Source organism: Rhinolophus sinicus, chromosome 2 (assembly GCF_057876585.1).
Source record: "Rhinolophus sinicus isolate RSI-liver-muscle chromosome 2, RSI-T2T, whole genome shotgun sequence".
NCBI classification, from domain to species: Eukaryota; Metazoa; Chordata; class Mammalia; order Chiroptera; family Rhinolophidae; genus Rhinolophus; species Rhinolophus sinicus.
Window position 1 is genome coordinate 31,574,790 of NC_142502.1, and position 14,919 is coordinate 31,589,708.

Here is a 14,919-nt window from a genome sequence, read left to right on the forward strand (position 1 = left end):
AGATATTCAGTAGTAAGTTCCTTTGAACAGTAATAAGTTTTTGTTGTTGTTGTTCTTTTGATGTGTGTGTGTGTGTGTGTGTGTGTGTGTGTGTGTGAGATATGTATTGGCTTCTTTGTAATGGGTTTTGGGGATTATACCAGTAAACTTACATTATGGTTTCTGATTAGCCTAGATAAAGATAGCCTATTCAAAGTTAGTTTATTTCAGTATTGCATGTGTCCTGTTGTGACATGTATTAGTCTTTCTTTGTATCTTTAATGGAAGAAAGAGCATTCCAAAGTTATTGATCACTTACAAATCCGTGTATCACAGCTTAATTCACACTTGGAAAAGATGAATTTGTTCATTTTTGAGGGTCATAAATCAACTGTGTTAAGGGTATTATGTTTGCCAACATATTTTGCCCAAGACTTTGTTCTTTTTAAAACTCTGTATATTCCAAACAATTCAAGAAAAAAAAAAATCTGTATCTTTGGTTTTTATAAACAGCAAAGAACCGTGAAAGATGATTCTGTATGTTTCTTGCTATTATCAGTCGAAAAATTAAGACAACATAGGTGTCCAGGAGGGGAGAATGTGCAAGATCCTAGTACAATATCTTTTAAAAGACTCCTTCACAAAATGTTCAGAGCTGTCTAGGGATCTACTGACCCTGTATTTTTCTGCAGCTCAACTTTGTTCTCAGACAACCTGACCCTACATTTTATTGAAATGCTTGACTGCAGAAAGGACTTGAGTTTAATATTCATTCTTTCATGATTCTACAGAAAGGGTCTCTATTTCCATACTCGCTCATACCACCAGGTGTTTAAGTAAGCAAACACTCAACAATCTCTCCAGGGTCAGCCGGTAAGCTCTGGTAGTTAGAGCGCGGCGCTCTTAAGATCAGGGTTGCCGGTTCGATCCCCACATGGTCCACTGTGAGCTGCGCCCTCCACAACTAAACTGAAACAACGACTTGACTTGGAGCTGATGGGTCCTGGAAAACCACACTTAAAAAAATAAATAAGTAAGAAAGAAGAGAAAAAAAAGAATCTCTCTAAATGCTAGATGTTTAGTTTTGGGGTTAGAATACTTTTTGGGGGAAGGGGGCACCTATTATTTCTTAGTACCAGTCCTTTCAGTGAGCAGCTCAGGAGTGGAAAAAAATTCTGGCAAGTCCAAATTAGCCTGATTTTTCATTCTTAGGTAAATAGCTTACAAAGCCTCCTAAGTGGCTTGCGCCAGTGGAGGCAGACCATTGCAGTGAAAGATGTGTCCCTTAGCTGATTGGTTGGCATAGAGGAATTAGCAATCTGTGAAATGGCTCTTCAGAAGTAATTTTCCTCTAAGAGTCCAGAAGCTTGCTGTCACCATTTTTCTGACATGATTTGCAGCACCTCGCTGTAGTCTTATCACCAGTTTCAGATACAACACTGAAAATGTAAGATGTTTCCTTGCTCATTTTTCATCCCCTCTGCTAACTAAATTTCTAGAACATCATTTCAGTATTGTGTCCTTTTGTTCTTCCATCTAACTCAGTGAAACTTTATATTCATGAGTTATGTTTTTATGTATGAATTAGAAACTTGCTAAGATACTTCTCTTTTAAATAGATTATAATACAGTATATAAAGATATCTTGAACTCCAGAACATTTGTACAGAAGATTATTAGTCCTTAACCTTGAAATACAAAATACAAAAAGATTTTTGAAAACCATTTACCAAAGATTTATTGATATGCTGTATATGTGGTAAATAGATATATGGTTTCTCTTAGGTTAGAATTTATTTTAAACTGTAAAATTAAAAGTCACCTTTTAAAAATGTTCTTCACACTCAAGTCAAGTGGACAAAGAACTATTCCCAAGAGTCTTGACTGATAGGGCAGTGACGTGCAGCAAAGAGTAGGGGCTGACCCACTTATTTCATAAAACTACTACTAGTTGTTATTGCTAATCAGAATCTTGGAGTCTAAAATTAACAGTGGCTCTGAAGGACAACAATTAAGGCCATTTGTCTTCCAAATGAGCCAATGTAGATTCCACTGGTAGTTTAAATTTATATACTGAGGGCACTCACGCTATTATAAAGGGCAACTGGAGGCCCTGAAGGCATGTGTTGCAAAGCAGTAAGTCATTTTAGGGTTTATTGCAAATTATGTTTTGAGAAAAATGTTTCCCTTGCTATGTGAGATCCATTTCCTAGCAACCCCTTTTCATTGATAAATTTTAAATTAAAAATACATCATTTTTTTTATGAGAGCATTGATAGAGAGCCTATTTTAGGCATTTTAAAAGGAGAGTATTAAGCTTTCAAGCTGCTGAAGTTTGGTGATTTTAAAGGATTCATGTACTCACATGAGTGATTCAAGAATACCCACCTACGTATTCTGCTTTTGAAAAAGGTTGTTAAGGCTATGGTGTCATATGGACATCTCTGACCTCTCCTTCGCCTGTGATGCTAGCTGCTTTCTGTCATTGGTGAGGAATATAACTTTTTATTTTCCATATTCAAATTGATAGACTTTTGATGAGGAAAATGAATTCCTTGTTTACAGAGAAGAATTTATATGACTGAAGTTTACCACCCCCTAGCCTGCTGTTTGGTCACAGAATTCACTGAGTTTCTTTACAAAGATTCCCCGTGGAAACTAAACAAATAAGCTACTTGAAAGGAGACAGGGTATTGGTTTTTCTCATTAAATCCGCTGCTGGATTTTCGTTAGTTGTAATCCATTTTCTTTCAAGATTAGACATAAAGGCTATTTCTTATTTCCATGATTTGAATAAACTAAATATGGTGAGTTGTGTGTGCCTGCATATATGTAGACTGAGAAACAAAAGTAATTTTCTACCTCTGCCATAAAATTCCCCCTGAAAATAAAGCCAGGAAAAATCACTGATGTAAAGGGGAAAGGCTACCACCACTTTTTTTTTTTTTTAAGAGGTTACTAAATAAAGTGGAAGTGGTGAGCGTGATTATAGTCTAATCTGATCAGTTTTATGCTTCAGTTTTTCCCCTCTTATTAAGTCATAATTGTGTATGAAAGTAATCTAAATAAAGTATTGAAGAGTGTGTTACTGACCTCAAACACTTTAGACCCTGCAAAGCTTTATTTGTTTTATTTGCTATTATAAGTAGATTTGAAAGTGTTCTTTTAAACCAAGGAACTTGATAAGACTTAAATGTTAACTTCACCTTTTTAAACTTGCATTAATGGAAGAAGACCGTTTTCACTCTTTTCTTTCCTCTTTCTATCTCTACTAAAGTTGTTAAAAACTATTTAGATTGTGTGGTTTGTAAATTTCAAGAAAGCCTCACTATGCATGTATCCCCTATTATTTTTAATATTTTAAAAATGTGTGCCTCAGTCTTCCTTCTGAGGCTCCAACCAGTTTCTTATTCACACAGAAACTACTGATAGAAATTTAATTTCATGTGAAAATTTAGCAAGAATAGTGATAAAAAGGAGGGCCATTTATTATTAAAGTTATGAGTACCACATTACATATTTCAGTCTACTGTTTCTCCAACACATGCTCCATTTGTAATGCCCGTTTAGAATGTAATGGCAGTTCTTCTCTTCCCCTCTAGGTGGCTGCACTTTTGATGACGGTCCCGGAGCCTGTGACTACCACCAGGATCTGTATGATGACTTTGAGTGGGTCCATGTTAGTGCTCAAGAACCTCATTACCTGCCGCCTGAGATGCCTCAAGGTGAGACCCATTCTATGTACCCCGTGTTGGCGGAGTCACTTTGGAATAGGTACCATTTTCTTAGTTTAGGTTAACACAATACTTTGTTAACAGTAAACTACTATGGTCAAGCTACTCAACCACATCTATGAGAGCCTTAATATATTCCTTGATTTTCCCTTCATAACTTTCTTTAATCCTATTGTTCTTCAAGAGTGCTCACTATATCTTTGTTATCTCTGACTTTGGAAAAATATTAGTGTTTTTTTTGTTTTTTGCTTTCCTCCTCATATTTTATTAAAAAGCCAAATGGGAATAAAACCAAGAAATTAAAAAAAATAAATAAATAACGTGAAGAAGAAACAAATTCTTTTCAAAATAATCTAAAATGTGGGATCAGATCAGTTAGTACCTATACAGGTTTGATCCAGTCAGACTGAAGGGAAGGACTTTTGCTCCATCGTGGGGAGAAAGCTTATCTCACTGTCCCTGTGGTCAGGAGCATGCCCATGGCTCTGAGGAAAGGTGGCCTGGTAATCAGAGTCTCAAAGAGAGAAGGTCTTTTCTGAGTGAATTGTGTAAAAATAGGGCTGAGTCCTGTGTATTCTTTACCCTGAACTTGTTAAATCCTTTGGTTTTGATTTTGTGTAATTAAATATTTCCTTATTCCTGAACCCAGTTTGAATTGTTTTTCTCTTAAAACTAACACAGGATAGCAATATGTACGTATCATTTTATATACTGTCAGACTAATATTTGTGCCTTCAATTCTACATATTAATTTGCAACTAATTCCAAGCCATGTGTGTATATATTTAACAAGGCTTATTAGTCATATAAATTCAAAATGCAAACAGGAATTTTAAAATAATGGACTAAAGTAGAAAACTGTTTTCCTTCCAATATTTAGCAATAAACAACTGTGGTATAAATTATGCATTATATACAATCGTGTGTATATAATATACTCTGGGGGAGGAATAAATTTACCCTCAAGTTTCTTCTGGCTGTTGTAATAATTAAATAGACACCAGACAGATTAGCAAGACAAAATAACCAAATTTAATATTTACATATGTACGGGAATCCCACATGCATGAGAAAATCAGAGACTCCACAAGCATGGAGAGGTTCAGAAATAGAAAGGAACATGGATATATAAGCCATTCTGAGCTAGGGCTGTGGTAAGGTGCCTTGGGGCCTTCAAAGGGTCATTCATTGCAGGATTATAAGAAGAGCAGATTCTTAGTGAATAGAAGTTTGTCTTGCCGTATAGATTTGTCAAAAGAGGCTAAAGTTGCCTTTAGCTCAAAGCAATCTGCATACCTCAGAGGCACATCTTGGGGGTGACTTTTTTCCAGACCCCCACAAAACAATATAATAATTAACAATGTACTATATTAGTATACTATATAATAATATACAATTATCTACTATAATATATAATCATACATAATTCGTGGGCTGATTGCCTATTACTAATAATTTTAGTTGTAAAACACATTTTCAGTATTTTTATTATGATTATTTTAAAATAACCTTTATCAATACCACCCTGAAGTTGCGAAATAATATGATATGTAGAAAAAGTGAAAGTATCAACAATAAACAACACCACAAGTACACAAAGTCAACATAACCTAAATGTTGCATTTCCAAGGTATGATTTATAAATTAATATACTAAATATATCCTTTGGAAAGCTTTTTTTAAATTGGTCTGCCTGGTGATGTGTTCTTTGAGAGTAGGGTGAAGTAAATCTGCTTTCTATTCTAAATTTTCACTTTTCCATGGTTGAGTAGGCAAATGGTTATTTGTGAAACTGAACTGAGCCATAATTTTCTTGCCAGAGGAATAAGTTGGTACTAGGTGGCTGATACCCTTTGCTTCTTATGTTTTTGACCCCTGTGTTGTCAGCAGACTCATTTAGTTTTGTGTATCAGTTTGTATCTTTCTTTCAAAGTTACATAACCTTATTTTTCTGGTATATGTTAATTGAAGAAATTCTTGTAATATTTCACCTGAGTTTTTTCTGTGGTATATTTAGAACGAATATTTTATATAAAATTAAAAGGGGTGGGCTGGGATGCACACATTTTGACTGTTTATCATCAAAGAATAATCAGAAAGATGTTGATTTATGGAAATGCTGCGATGTTAATTACCATTGAAGATGGATAATGAGGAGCTGAAGAGACGCTGCTCAGATGACCTTGTGGGCTCACCTTTGATGAACAGCCTAATCGGTGGTTACAGTGCTGGATGATATGCACAGAAAATGAAAGTGTTTGAAATTCAGCCACATCTTCCAATTAATAGAACATTAAGTAATTAATCATGCAGAGGAGGGAAAAGGTCATGGCTACTTTATTTTTGCCAAATGTAACTTGTGTTTAGTCCTCATAGAAGGTGAAAGAAAGCACCCATGTGTATATTCTTCTTTACTGGTATCTTTTTACAAAACATGTACTGTTTTTTCCCCCCATTTTCCTTCTGATATTCCTTTAAAATGCTCACTGAATATTATCTGTTCATAAATTGGAAAAGAAACATTTAGATTTATCCTATTAAAATTTAATGAGTGACCCATTTGTTTTCAAATAAATTGTCAGACATGTTTACTTTTCTCATTTATGAACAAAAATAAACCTCAAATATGCGACAATCCTAAAGTAAGAAGGCAGGGTCTCTAATGCAACTTGTTGTTGAACTACTGAACTCTATAAAGTACTTGGGCATTGTTAATTGACTTCATTTTATTGACTTTTTTGGACTGGAAAAATAGAAGGAAAGAAGAAAGGCAGGGTCAATAAATAGATTAGAATAAAAGAACAATGAAGATGAGTAGAAGAAAAGAATAGAGAAACAAGAAAATTATTTGTCCTCGTTTGAAGACATAATGCCATTGACTGTTCTTCTGCAGTTCCTACCCCCCCACACTTATCTTTGTCAAGTGACAATGATGGTGGCTGAAACGCCTGCTAAGTATGTTTAAAATAGCATGCAAAACAATGAGTATATCCTAATAGCCAAAAAACATATGAAAATGTGAGCATATACTCAATTCAATCATCAAGAACATGCAAATTAAAACCACAACAAGAAATGACTACACACTCAGCAGATGAAGATCAAAATTTCAAGTGTGGGTGAGAGTATAGAGCAAGTGAAGCTCTCATCTACTGCTGGTCTGAGTCTAAATCTGCACAACCACTTTTTTCAAACTAATGACCCAGCAAACCTATTCTCTAGTATAAGCCCAGCAGAAATGAGTACACGTGTTCTACAAACCATAGGTGCAAGAATGTTTACAGCACCAATATTCATAAGTCCCAAATGGGAAACAATCCAAATGTCTATCAATAGTGCAATGGATAAATAAATAGTGATATATGCATATAATGGAATATATTGTAAGTGAACAAACTATTACTGCATATAATATGGGTGAATTTCACAAACATAATCTTGAGGGAAAGAAACTAGACACAAAAGGATATGTACTGTATTTCATTTATATGAATTTCAAAAAGGCAAAACTAATCGGTATTAGAAATCAGGCTATTGTTTATCTGCAGAAGGGGCTGTTGGGTGGCAGATGGTTAGTGCTTTGAAGGTGAAGGTAGCTTCTGGATGCTAACAGTCTTCTATTTTTTGATCTGGGTTGTATTTGCACGTGTATGCTCAAACTGAGCTATACATTTGTATGAGTTGTGTACTTTTCTATGTGTCTCTTATTTGTTTATAAAAATTGACAAAAAATAAAGTGAAATAAAACCAGTGCTTATAGCGATGCTATGGGAACTAAATTAATAATTTAAAAAGTTATGGATTAGAATAAAAGATATGTAATAGGAGAAATGGACTCAAACCCTTTTCCCCACCAACTTGGGCCTTTTCCTCCCACTCAAAGATACTATAGTTTTTGACATCTCTGGGTTTTTGTATGTTCTCCTCCCTCGGCATAGACAGTTGTCTGTCCACTTATCCACCCACCAAACTTACCCATTTTTACTACGTCTAGTTAAATTTCACCTGGTTTGGGAAGATTTTCCTGATTGGCTTGGAGCTTGTATAATATTTCTTCTATCCTCATATCCAAATATGCTCCGCAGTGTACTATGTACGTATTACAATTACAGCTATTATAATATCATTTATGCCCTTCTTTTCACTAAACTATCAGGTCCTTATGAGCATAAACCATATTTTTCATCTTTGATTTCCTAAGACACTATTTTACTTAGGTAAAAATGTCAACTTATGTAATGAGGTCTAACATATTTTGGTTAGGGGTTAAACCAAACTATCATTTTCTTTCTCTTCCTAGATAATTGAACAAAAAAATACCCCGTTCCCCAAGCATTATATTCAGTTCATATTTTAATGTAATTAGAACACCATCACATAATTATTAATATTTAGCTTTTGCCTCATAAATGATTTCACCTATTTATTTTGGACATAATTTTAAATGTTATTTATACTACCAGGAATGAACTCCTTTTTCAGTCTCTCTCTCTCTCTCTCTCTCTCTCTCTCTCTCTCTCTCTCTATCTATCTCTTTCTCTTTCTCTCTCTCTCATTAAATTAATTCAGTCTTCTCAGAAGTTTGGTATATAAACAAACAAAGCCACAGAGAAAGAGAGATATTGCATAGAACTAGAAATTGTTTTTTTATCTCAAATACATGTGTTTATGACCTTGTTTGTCAGACATTCTTTTATACTTATGACCTCATGAAACAAATTTATTTGACCATGTACCGTACGTTCTGTCCTAGATCTGAGAGTAGGGATTATGATTGACATCTCAATACATTTATCTTCTGCTGTAATTATAACTGCTTTTACTTTTTAACAGGTTAGAAATCTTCCTTTATTTTAAAATGTTACTTTTAGAACTATGTCTCTTATCTATTTATTTATTTTTTCATCTTAGAGTTTAAACATGAGTTATGAGCCAGGTTGTTAAAATAGGCTTGCCTTCTTCAAATATTTATTTGGCGAGACTAAATGTGTTTATGTATTCGATGGGGAGTGTACATGAGTCACATGATTTTGTGCCTGGCTTTCTTCTGATACTGTGATATACTGAAAATCAAGTAAAACATTGTTGTCCACATGATTCATATAATTTTTTTTTATAGGTTAGGCTATTTTAGCTAAGTTTTCTAAGTAATAATACTGGTGTCCCAGTTTTATAAGAGAAGACTTAGTCATAATGTATTAAACAATATTATATGTGCAGTGTATCACATTTTAATACCCCTGAGGGGACATTTCAAGGGAGTTTTTCTGCTAACTTACCATTTCTTTTCCATAGTCAATCTCTCTGGGAACCTTAATTACTCATTAAAATGAGTGGATTACTTTGTATAATATTTCCATCACCGTATTACTGACAATATAAAACAGGTTTCTACAAGGTCATAGCTGCCAAGATCTTACACATCTGAACTAATATAATTATTTCACAGAAAATCTACCTGAGGCAACTATGGCAGAAAGTGGTAGAATAAAGTTATGTGCATATAGTGTTGGTAAAGAGATACTGAGTTGCAATGCAGTGTTATGACTAGTTTTGTTTGTGTTAGAAGACTGAGCAAATCAGGCCAAAATATTGGTTTATTCCCTTTTTGTCATCCAGTTATGATTGTCTGTTAATATGGCCAAAGAGAGTATAAGTGTGAACCTGTGCAGTTGTCCTAAGGACAACTGAGAGACGGGTGTTAGTGGAGAAAAGCAAAGCGAGACAAGGAGGAGAGAGGGGCAAGAGTAAGATAATAGCGTCACATCAGTTTATTAACACAGCTGTTAAACATCTAGAGATGTAAGATTCCAAGGGACAGTTTGAAAACAATGTTTTGATGCACACTTAACACTTATAGATAAACGTCTCTGAGATTAAGGTACTTGCTACGATTAGCTATGACTTACATGGCTCAATTACTGAGTTTTACTATAACAGGGACATGATATATATTTTTCAATCCTCACATGAAACCTACAAAATTAGTGACATTTTAGAGACAAACAGAGTGAGCAACTTCCTTAAAGCCTACCCAAGAATGGGATTTGAACTTACGTCTGTCCATTTGATGTGAATTACTCTTGACACAGTATCATCCTGCATTTTCCTTAACTTGTTGATGGACATTTAAATCCACTATATAACCAGCTATATGTTACATTTAATTCACAATGATTTTCTACTGCTTCATAGGAAATTCTATTTCTTTTCAAAATTTAAAAGCTTTAAATGACTGTCTCTTAAGCTTCACATGGAATGGAATCTGAGTCTTGCTGTTGTTTTGAATTGCTTCTGCACGTCAGGGTTTCCTCCATGATATCCTCACCCCCCTGGGAAATACTTTGTCCTTTCTTTGATTTACCTGTCTTCTATTTTTAGTTATTTGATGAACACTTGCTGCGTGTCTGCGTAAGCAAACCTTTAGAAACACATATATGATCTGTTCTCTCCTTAGAGCATGTATGGTAGAAAAATTCATAGACTAAAGGACTCTGACTAAGTTTAGGGTTTGAAAATAATTTTCAGACTTTGTTTGCAGTGCGGTGTTTTAGGACTAGAATTACGGGCTTATTTCAATGTGTTCTTCCAAACCATATTATCATGTGTCTGTTGGTGCTTTTGCCCTCAGCACAGACAAGATAGTTTACCACATTTGAGTTGCTGATTAAAAACAGTGGGAGCTGGAGGCAGTGAAGGGTCACAGAGTGAAAGGCTGTAATGGACCCCGTGAAAGGTGAGCCACTTCACGAAGGCTGGTTTTTAATGTAAGGGTTATTACCCTTGTGGACATAAATGCAGCATGAAGAATGTCTAAATTACAGTGGACAGAAACGGCATGCTGGGACAGGAGTATTTTCCTGGTATTTTAGGTACATAATGCATCTAAGTTAGATATGTCCCAATATATCTCAGGGGAAAAACCAGGCTAGCATTAAAAAAAGAAAAAAATAATAATATTGATGCCAGTCGTAGAGAACTTCCAACTTCCTAAATGAATTGAGGATAAGAATGCAGAGTAATTTCAAAGCCTATACAGTCACCTTTAGCGTTTACATTAAAATCAATATATAGTCCAAAGAAACTAAATTACTTTTCCTTGTGGGGAATGTGAGGGAAAAGTACAGTTATGACCTTACAAGTTTCCTCTCCAAAAATAAACTTGCTTCATGATGGCTAAACAGCTCTTTTAGACATTCACAGTTTAAAAGCTTATTATCTTTAAAATGTAAGAAGAAGCTAAGAAATAAAATGTACAAGAAAGCAGTTAAAGGCAAGTGATTAAATTAGGAATTATTTAAAAATATGTGATGTTAATTATTTCATATAGTTAATGTGAAAAATATAGAGCTCTGCTTATATATTTAATTATCATTACATTAAAAAATGCTTTTAAAATATTGAAAGATTGTCAGTTATCAGATCTAATTTTTGCCGAGAGTATTGTATGTTGTACAGGCCTCTTTACCCACCTGAAAGAGGAAATTCTTGATTGAGAAATGTTTTCCAACCAAAAGTGAATGTTTTATGTATTTAGAGCACATAACAACTTAGAAATGCCAGCAGCATCATAGATGAAATCTTCACCTAGGGACATAGATTAAAAAGGTATGCTGACTTGCTTCTTGTAGTTTATAAGATTAAAATGAAACAGGACAATTCCACAAATTTCATCAGGTTGATTATGTGTTTCTGTACCTCCTCCCTTCCCACCAATTTTTAAATAGTTGGTGAATTAAGTGGGAAAGTGAAGTGGCAAATTTGGGCATTCAAAAATTATGTTTTGAGTGTGCAATTTTTATCCTAGCCAGGTTAGACTTACAGGATATTAAAAAAAAATGCTTTTCTGACCATTTCTGTCTAATCCCAGGTATTTTTCAAATATATCATTTAGCTTAATTCTCATAAAAGCCCTTTAAGGTATGTATTAACTTCATTCTTTTAGATGAGGGAACTGAGGTTTAGAGAGGTTAAGTCAATTGCCAGTGGTTTCATACCTTGGGAAAGTCAAGGCTAGGAATCCAAGTGTGTAGAGATATAGGAGAAAGATCTGATTTTTGAATTCCATATAAGCAAGTATAAGTTGAGATCCTTCTTCAGAGGCAGCAGAAAAAAGCTTCAGGGCTGACTTGGAAATGTGGAAAAAGTTGAATGTTGTGATTTCTCCAGCGCAAGTAATGGGAAGCCCAATTCAAAATGTCTTTAAACCATAAGGAAAGCTGCTTTCACATAACAAGAGGTCCAGGATTGGCTAATTAAGTGGCTCAGTTTTGTCCTCCAGGACCCAGGTTCTTCTGTCTCTATGCTCCGCCATTCAGAAAGGTTATCTTTTTACCTCACACTAAGTCCCCTCATGGGTTTAAGATCTGCAGGTATTTTAGATATTAAATAAAGACACGAAGAAAAACAGGTTGTCTCTTCATTACACCTGTGTTTTTGTTTTTTTAAATAAACCTAAAGAATTTTTCTGAGGTGCCCATCAGCAGACTTCTTGCATAATTGGCCAAAATTATGTTATGTATCCATGACTAAAACCATCTGTGATAGGGAGAATAAGACATGGTTGGCTTATACTTCCAGGTTCACCCTCCTCCCCCAGTTGGAGCCGAGGCTGAGGCTTTCCTGGGTACACGTGACCAACCGGATTTACTGGAATAAGGATGCAGTAGATATTGGGTTGGTAAACAACAGTGCCTACTGTAGAACTATTTGATTCATATATGGCAGCATAGATCTGTGGGTAGAATATAGAAGCTGTGATATTTGGAAGAGTAGACAAATAAAGCATTTTTAGAGTAGCACTGAATTGCCTAATGTATTGCCAGCCTAGAGTCAGTTTTTTCTTGATTTAGAAGTATTTACTACATCTGTACCTTGACAAGTAGGAAATCTTCCTTTCCTTAATACATTTATTTTAGCTTTCTAACCTGCAGTTGTTACTATTGAGAATTTTTGTATCCTCTCTTGTTTTCCTCCTGAGTTTTATCACAGAAGAAATAAGGTATTATACTTTATAAAAACCTCAAAACCTGAAAATGAGCCAAGTGTTTAATATCTATATCTATCTATGTATATGTGTGTGTGTACATATATATGTACACATACACATATATATGACACATGCTAAAGGTATGTTTAATTCATCATTGAGGGGAACTGGTAGGATGACACGGCTGGTTCAAAAGATTATAGGAACAAGGGAAGCGTTTATAGTCATTGAAAGAAAAAATATTGGAATATGATTCCTCATTTTATACTAAATAGTTTAATGGCAATTAAATGAAAACTTTGGAGATTACTAACAGAAATCATTTGGTTCTCTATTGGACATAATTTGTTTGCATTATTATCATTATATAATTATCATTTGTATTTCCATGCTTTTTTTTTTAAATTAACATCTTCTCAGATTTATAAAATATGTTGATCAACAATAAAAAGGAACTCAAAAGTACATACTCTTAAAGAATTAGCTAATCCTTGGGTAAAGGATATTCAGTTATTATTTTGCCTAGTTCCAAGTTTCTAACTTTTTTCCCCCTTAACAGTTCCCCGTCATGATCATAAATAATTTCCAAGGATAATTCTTGTTAAAAACAACCAAAAAAGATGGTTTCATGTTGTTTTGGTCTGATTCATTTATACAAGTACAGCAAGAAGTATTTATTAATGAATATAAACCTTGCAGTAGAATCCAAATATCTAGTGCTACACAGTGTTAAACAACTAGTAAAGGCAGAAAATTAAACTTCTGTTTGGAGATTTTATTAGAAGTCTAAGATTTTTTAAAAAAAATAACTTCTATCATTCTAAAAAATGATGTCTTCTTGCTTTTTATTCAGAAGCTTAGAAAAACATGCTCAAATTGTTTATCTCCAGGAGGTATCACTTGACGTATCTTTAAATGTGGTTGAATTCCTTTCTGCTTTCTCAACTCAGCTGAGATTCCTAACCTGCCTGGAATTGAACTTCCTCTAAAACTGGAAATTTACACATTTGACCAAAGAGCAGACCTGATTACTGGGAGAGTTTTGTAGGTATTATTAGCCCACATGTGAAATACAGCCTTTGCCCCTTCAGAAGGCTTATCACTTACATTTCAGTAAAAGTTATTCTTAAATATAACACTCCGTAAAATCCAAACAGTTTGGTTGCACTGGTTGATTTATTGAATTACATTGTGGTATAAAGAAGGGCAGATTCTTCTTGTACTTATCTGGTTAACTACTACCATTAAAAATATTGGAACAGGAAAAGAATATAGTCTTGAATTTCTGAGGGGTCAGTGAAAACAAGATATTGAAGGTTCTATTAAAGTATGGATTAGAGATCAAGGAATGAAGAGCTTTATCATATACCAATCAGAAAAATGGAATCTTGAAAATGTACCAATAGTCTTCCAAACAAATAATTCTAATTAGATTCCCCTTGTTGTTCTTTATTATACTTAGCTTATTTGTGGTCTCTTGACTTTTGGGATTACAGTCTGTTTCAGGAAGTCATCAGCCCTGGAAATTCTGACTCTGTGTCTTGGTGCATTTTGGCTGATGTGTAAGTTGATCAGCAGTGAAATCTGTATCCATGAGACTGGTCCTTGAAGACATCATAGTTAGAAGTATCTGGTCCAGTCCTTTCTACTGAGGCCATTAGATAAGGACCTAATTTCTAGAGCCTATGGTTTATAGGAGACCCTTCGGGTAAACTATGGGAGGAATGCAGACACAGCTGGCTGATAAGACTGAATGGCTGTGATTATTACAGTAACAAGAACTATCTGAAAGGAGAAAAGTTTGTCTGGGTACTGAACTTGACTGTTTCATAAAGATTTGGTTATTGATTCCCATAAGGGTAAGGCAATATGGACAATTGAGGGTATTAACAGATCTGAGGTTCTTCCTGTACCTTGTATTGTCTTGGGCACGTGTTTTATTTTAATAACATTTACCTGAAGAAAATTAATATACAGAAGGTTGAACTTTTCTGATTTGAAGCTCTCACAATGCAACCCTTACAATAAATGTTGAGCTAGTTAAAAATAAAAGCTTAATTATTTTTAGTTTGCCTGGTCTCATAAGGTGTCATAAGGTGGAGGAAAAACAAAAAAGTTGTGGTTGTCCACAGTCCTACAGAAAATTCTGAAGTTTATAAGAAAAGGCTTCTTGAAATTTTGATTTTTATGAATTTAGAGTCTTATCGGATAGGGAGA

At 34.5% G+C, this 14,919-nt stretch overlaps 1 protein-coding gene across 14 annotated transcripts in view; it reads left to right on the plus strand.

Moving 5' to 3' along the window:
- Positions 1-14,919, plus strand: part of PTPRK (protein tyrosine phosphatase receptor type K) — a 504,015-nt gene that overhangs the window by 120,816 nt on the left and 368,280 nt on the right. For all 14 annotated transcript variants that reach the window (XM_019729449.3, XM_019729452.3, XM_074333559.2 and 11 more), the window contains exon 2: positions 3,582-3,704. In XM_019729449.3, the coding sequence (XP_019585008.1) occupies positions 3,582-3,704 (123 nt within the window). The remainder of the gene's footprint in view (positions 1-3,581; positions 3,705-14,919) is intronic.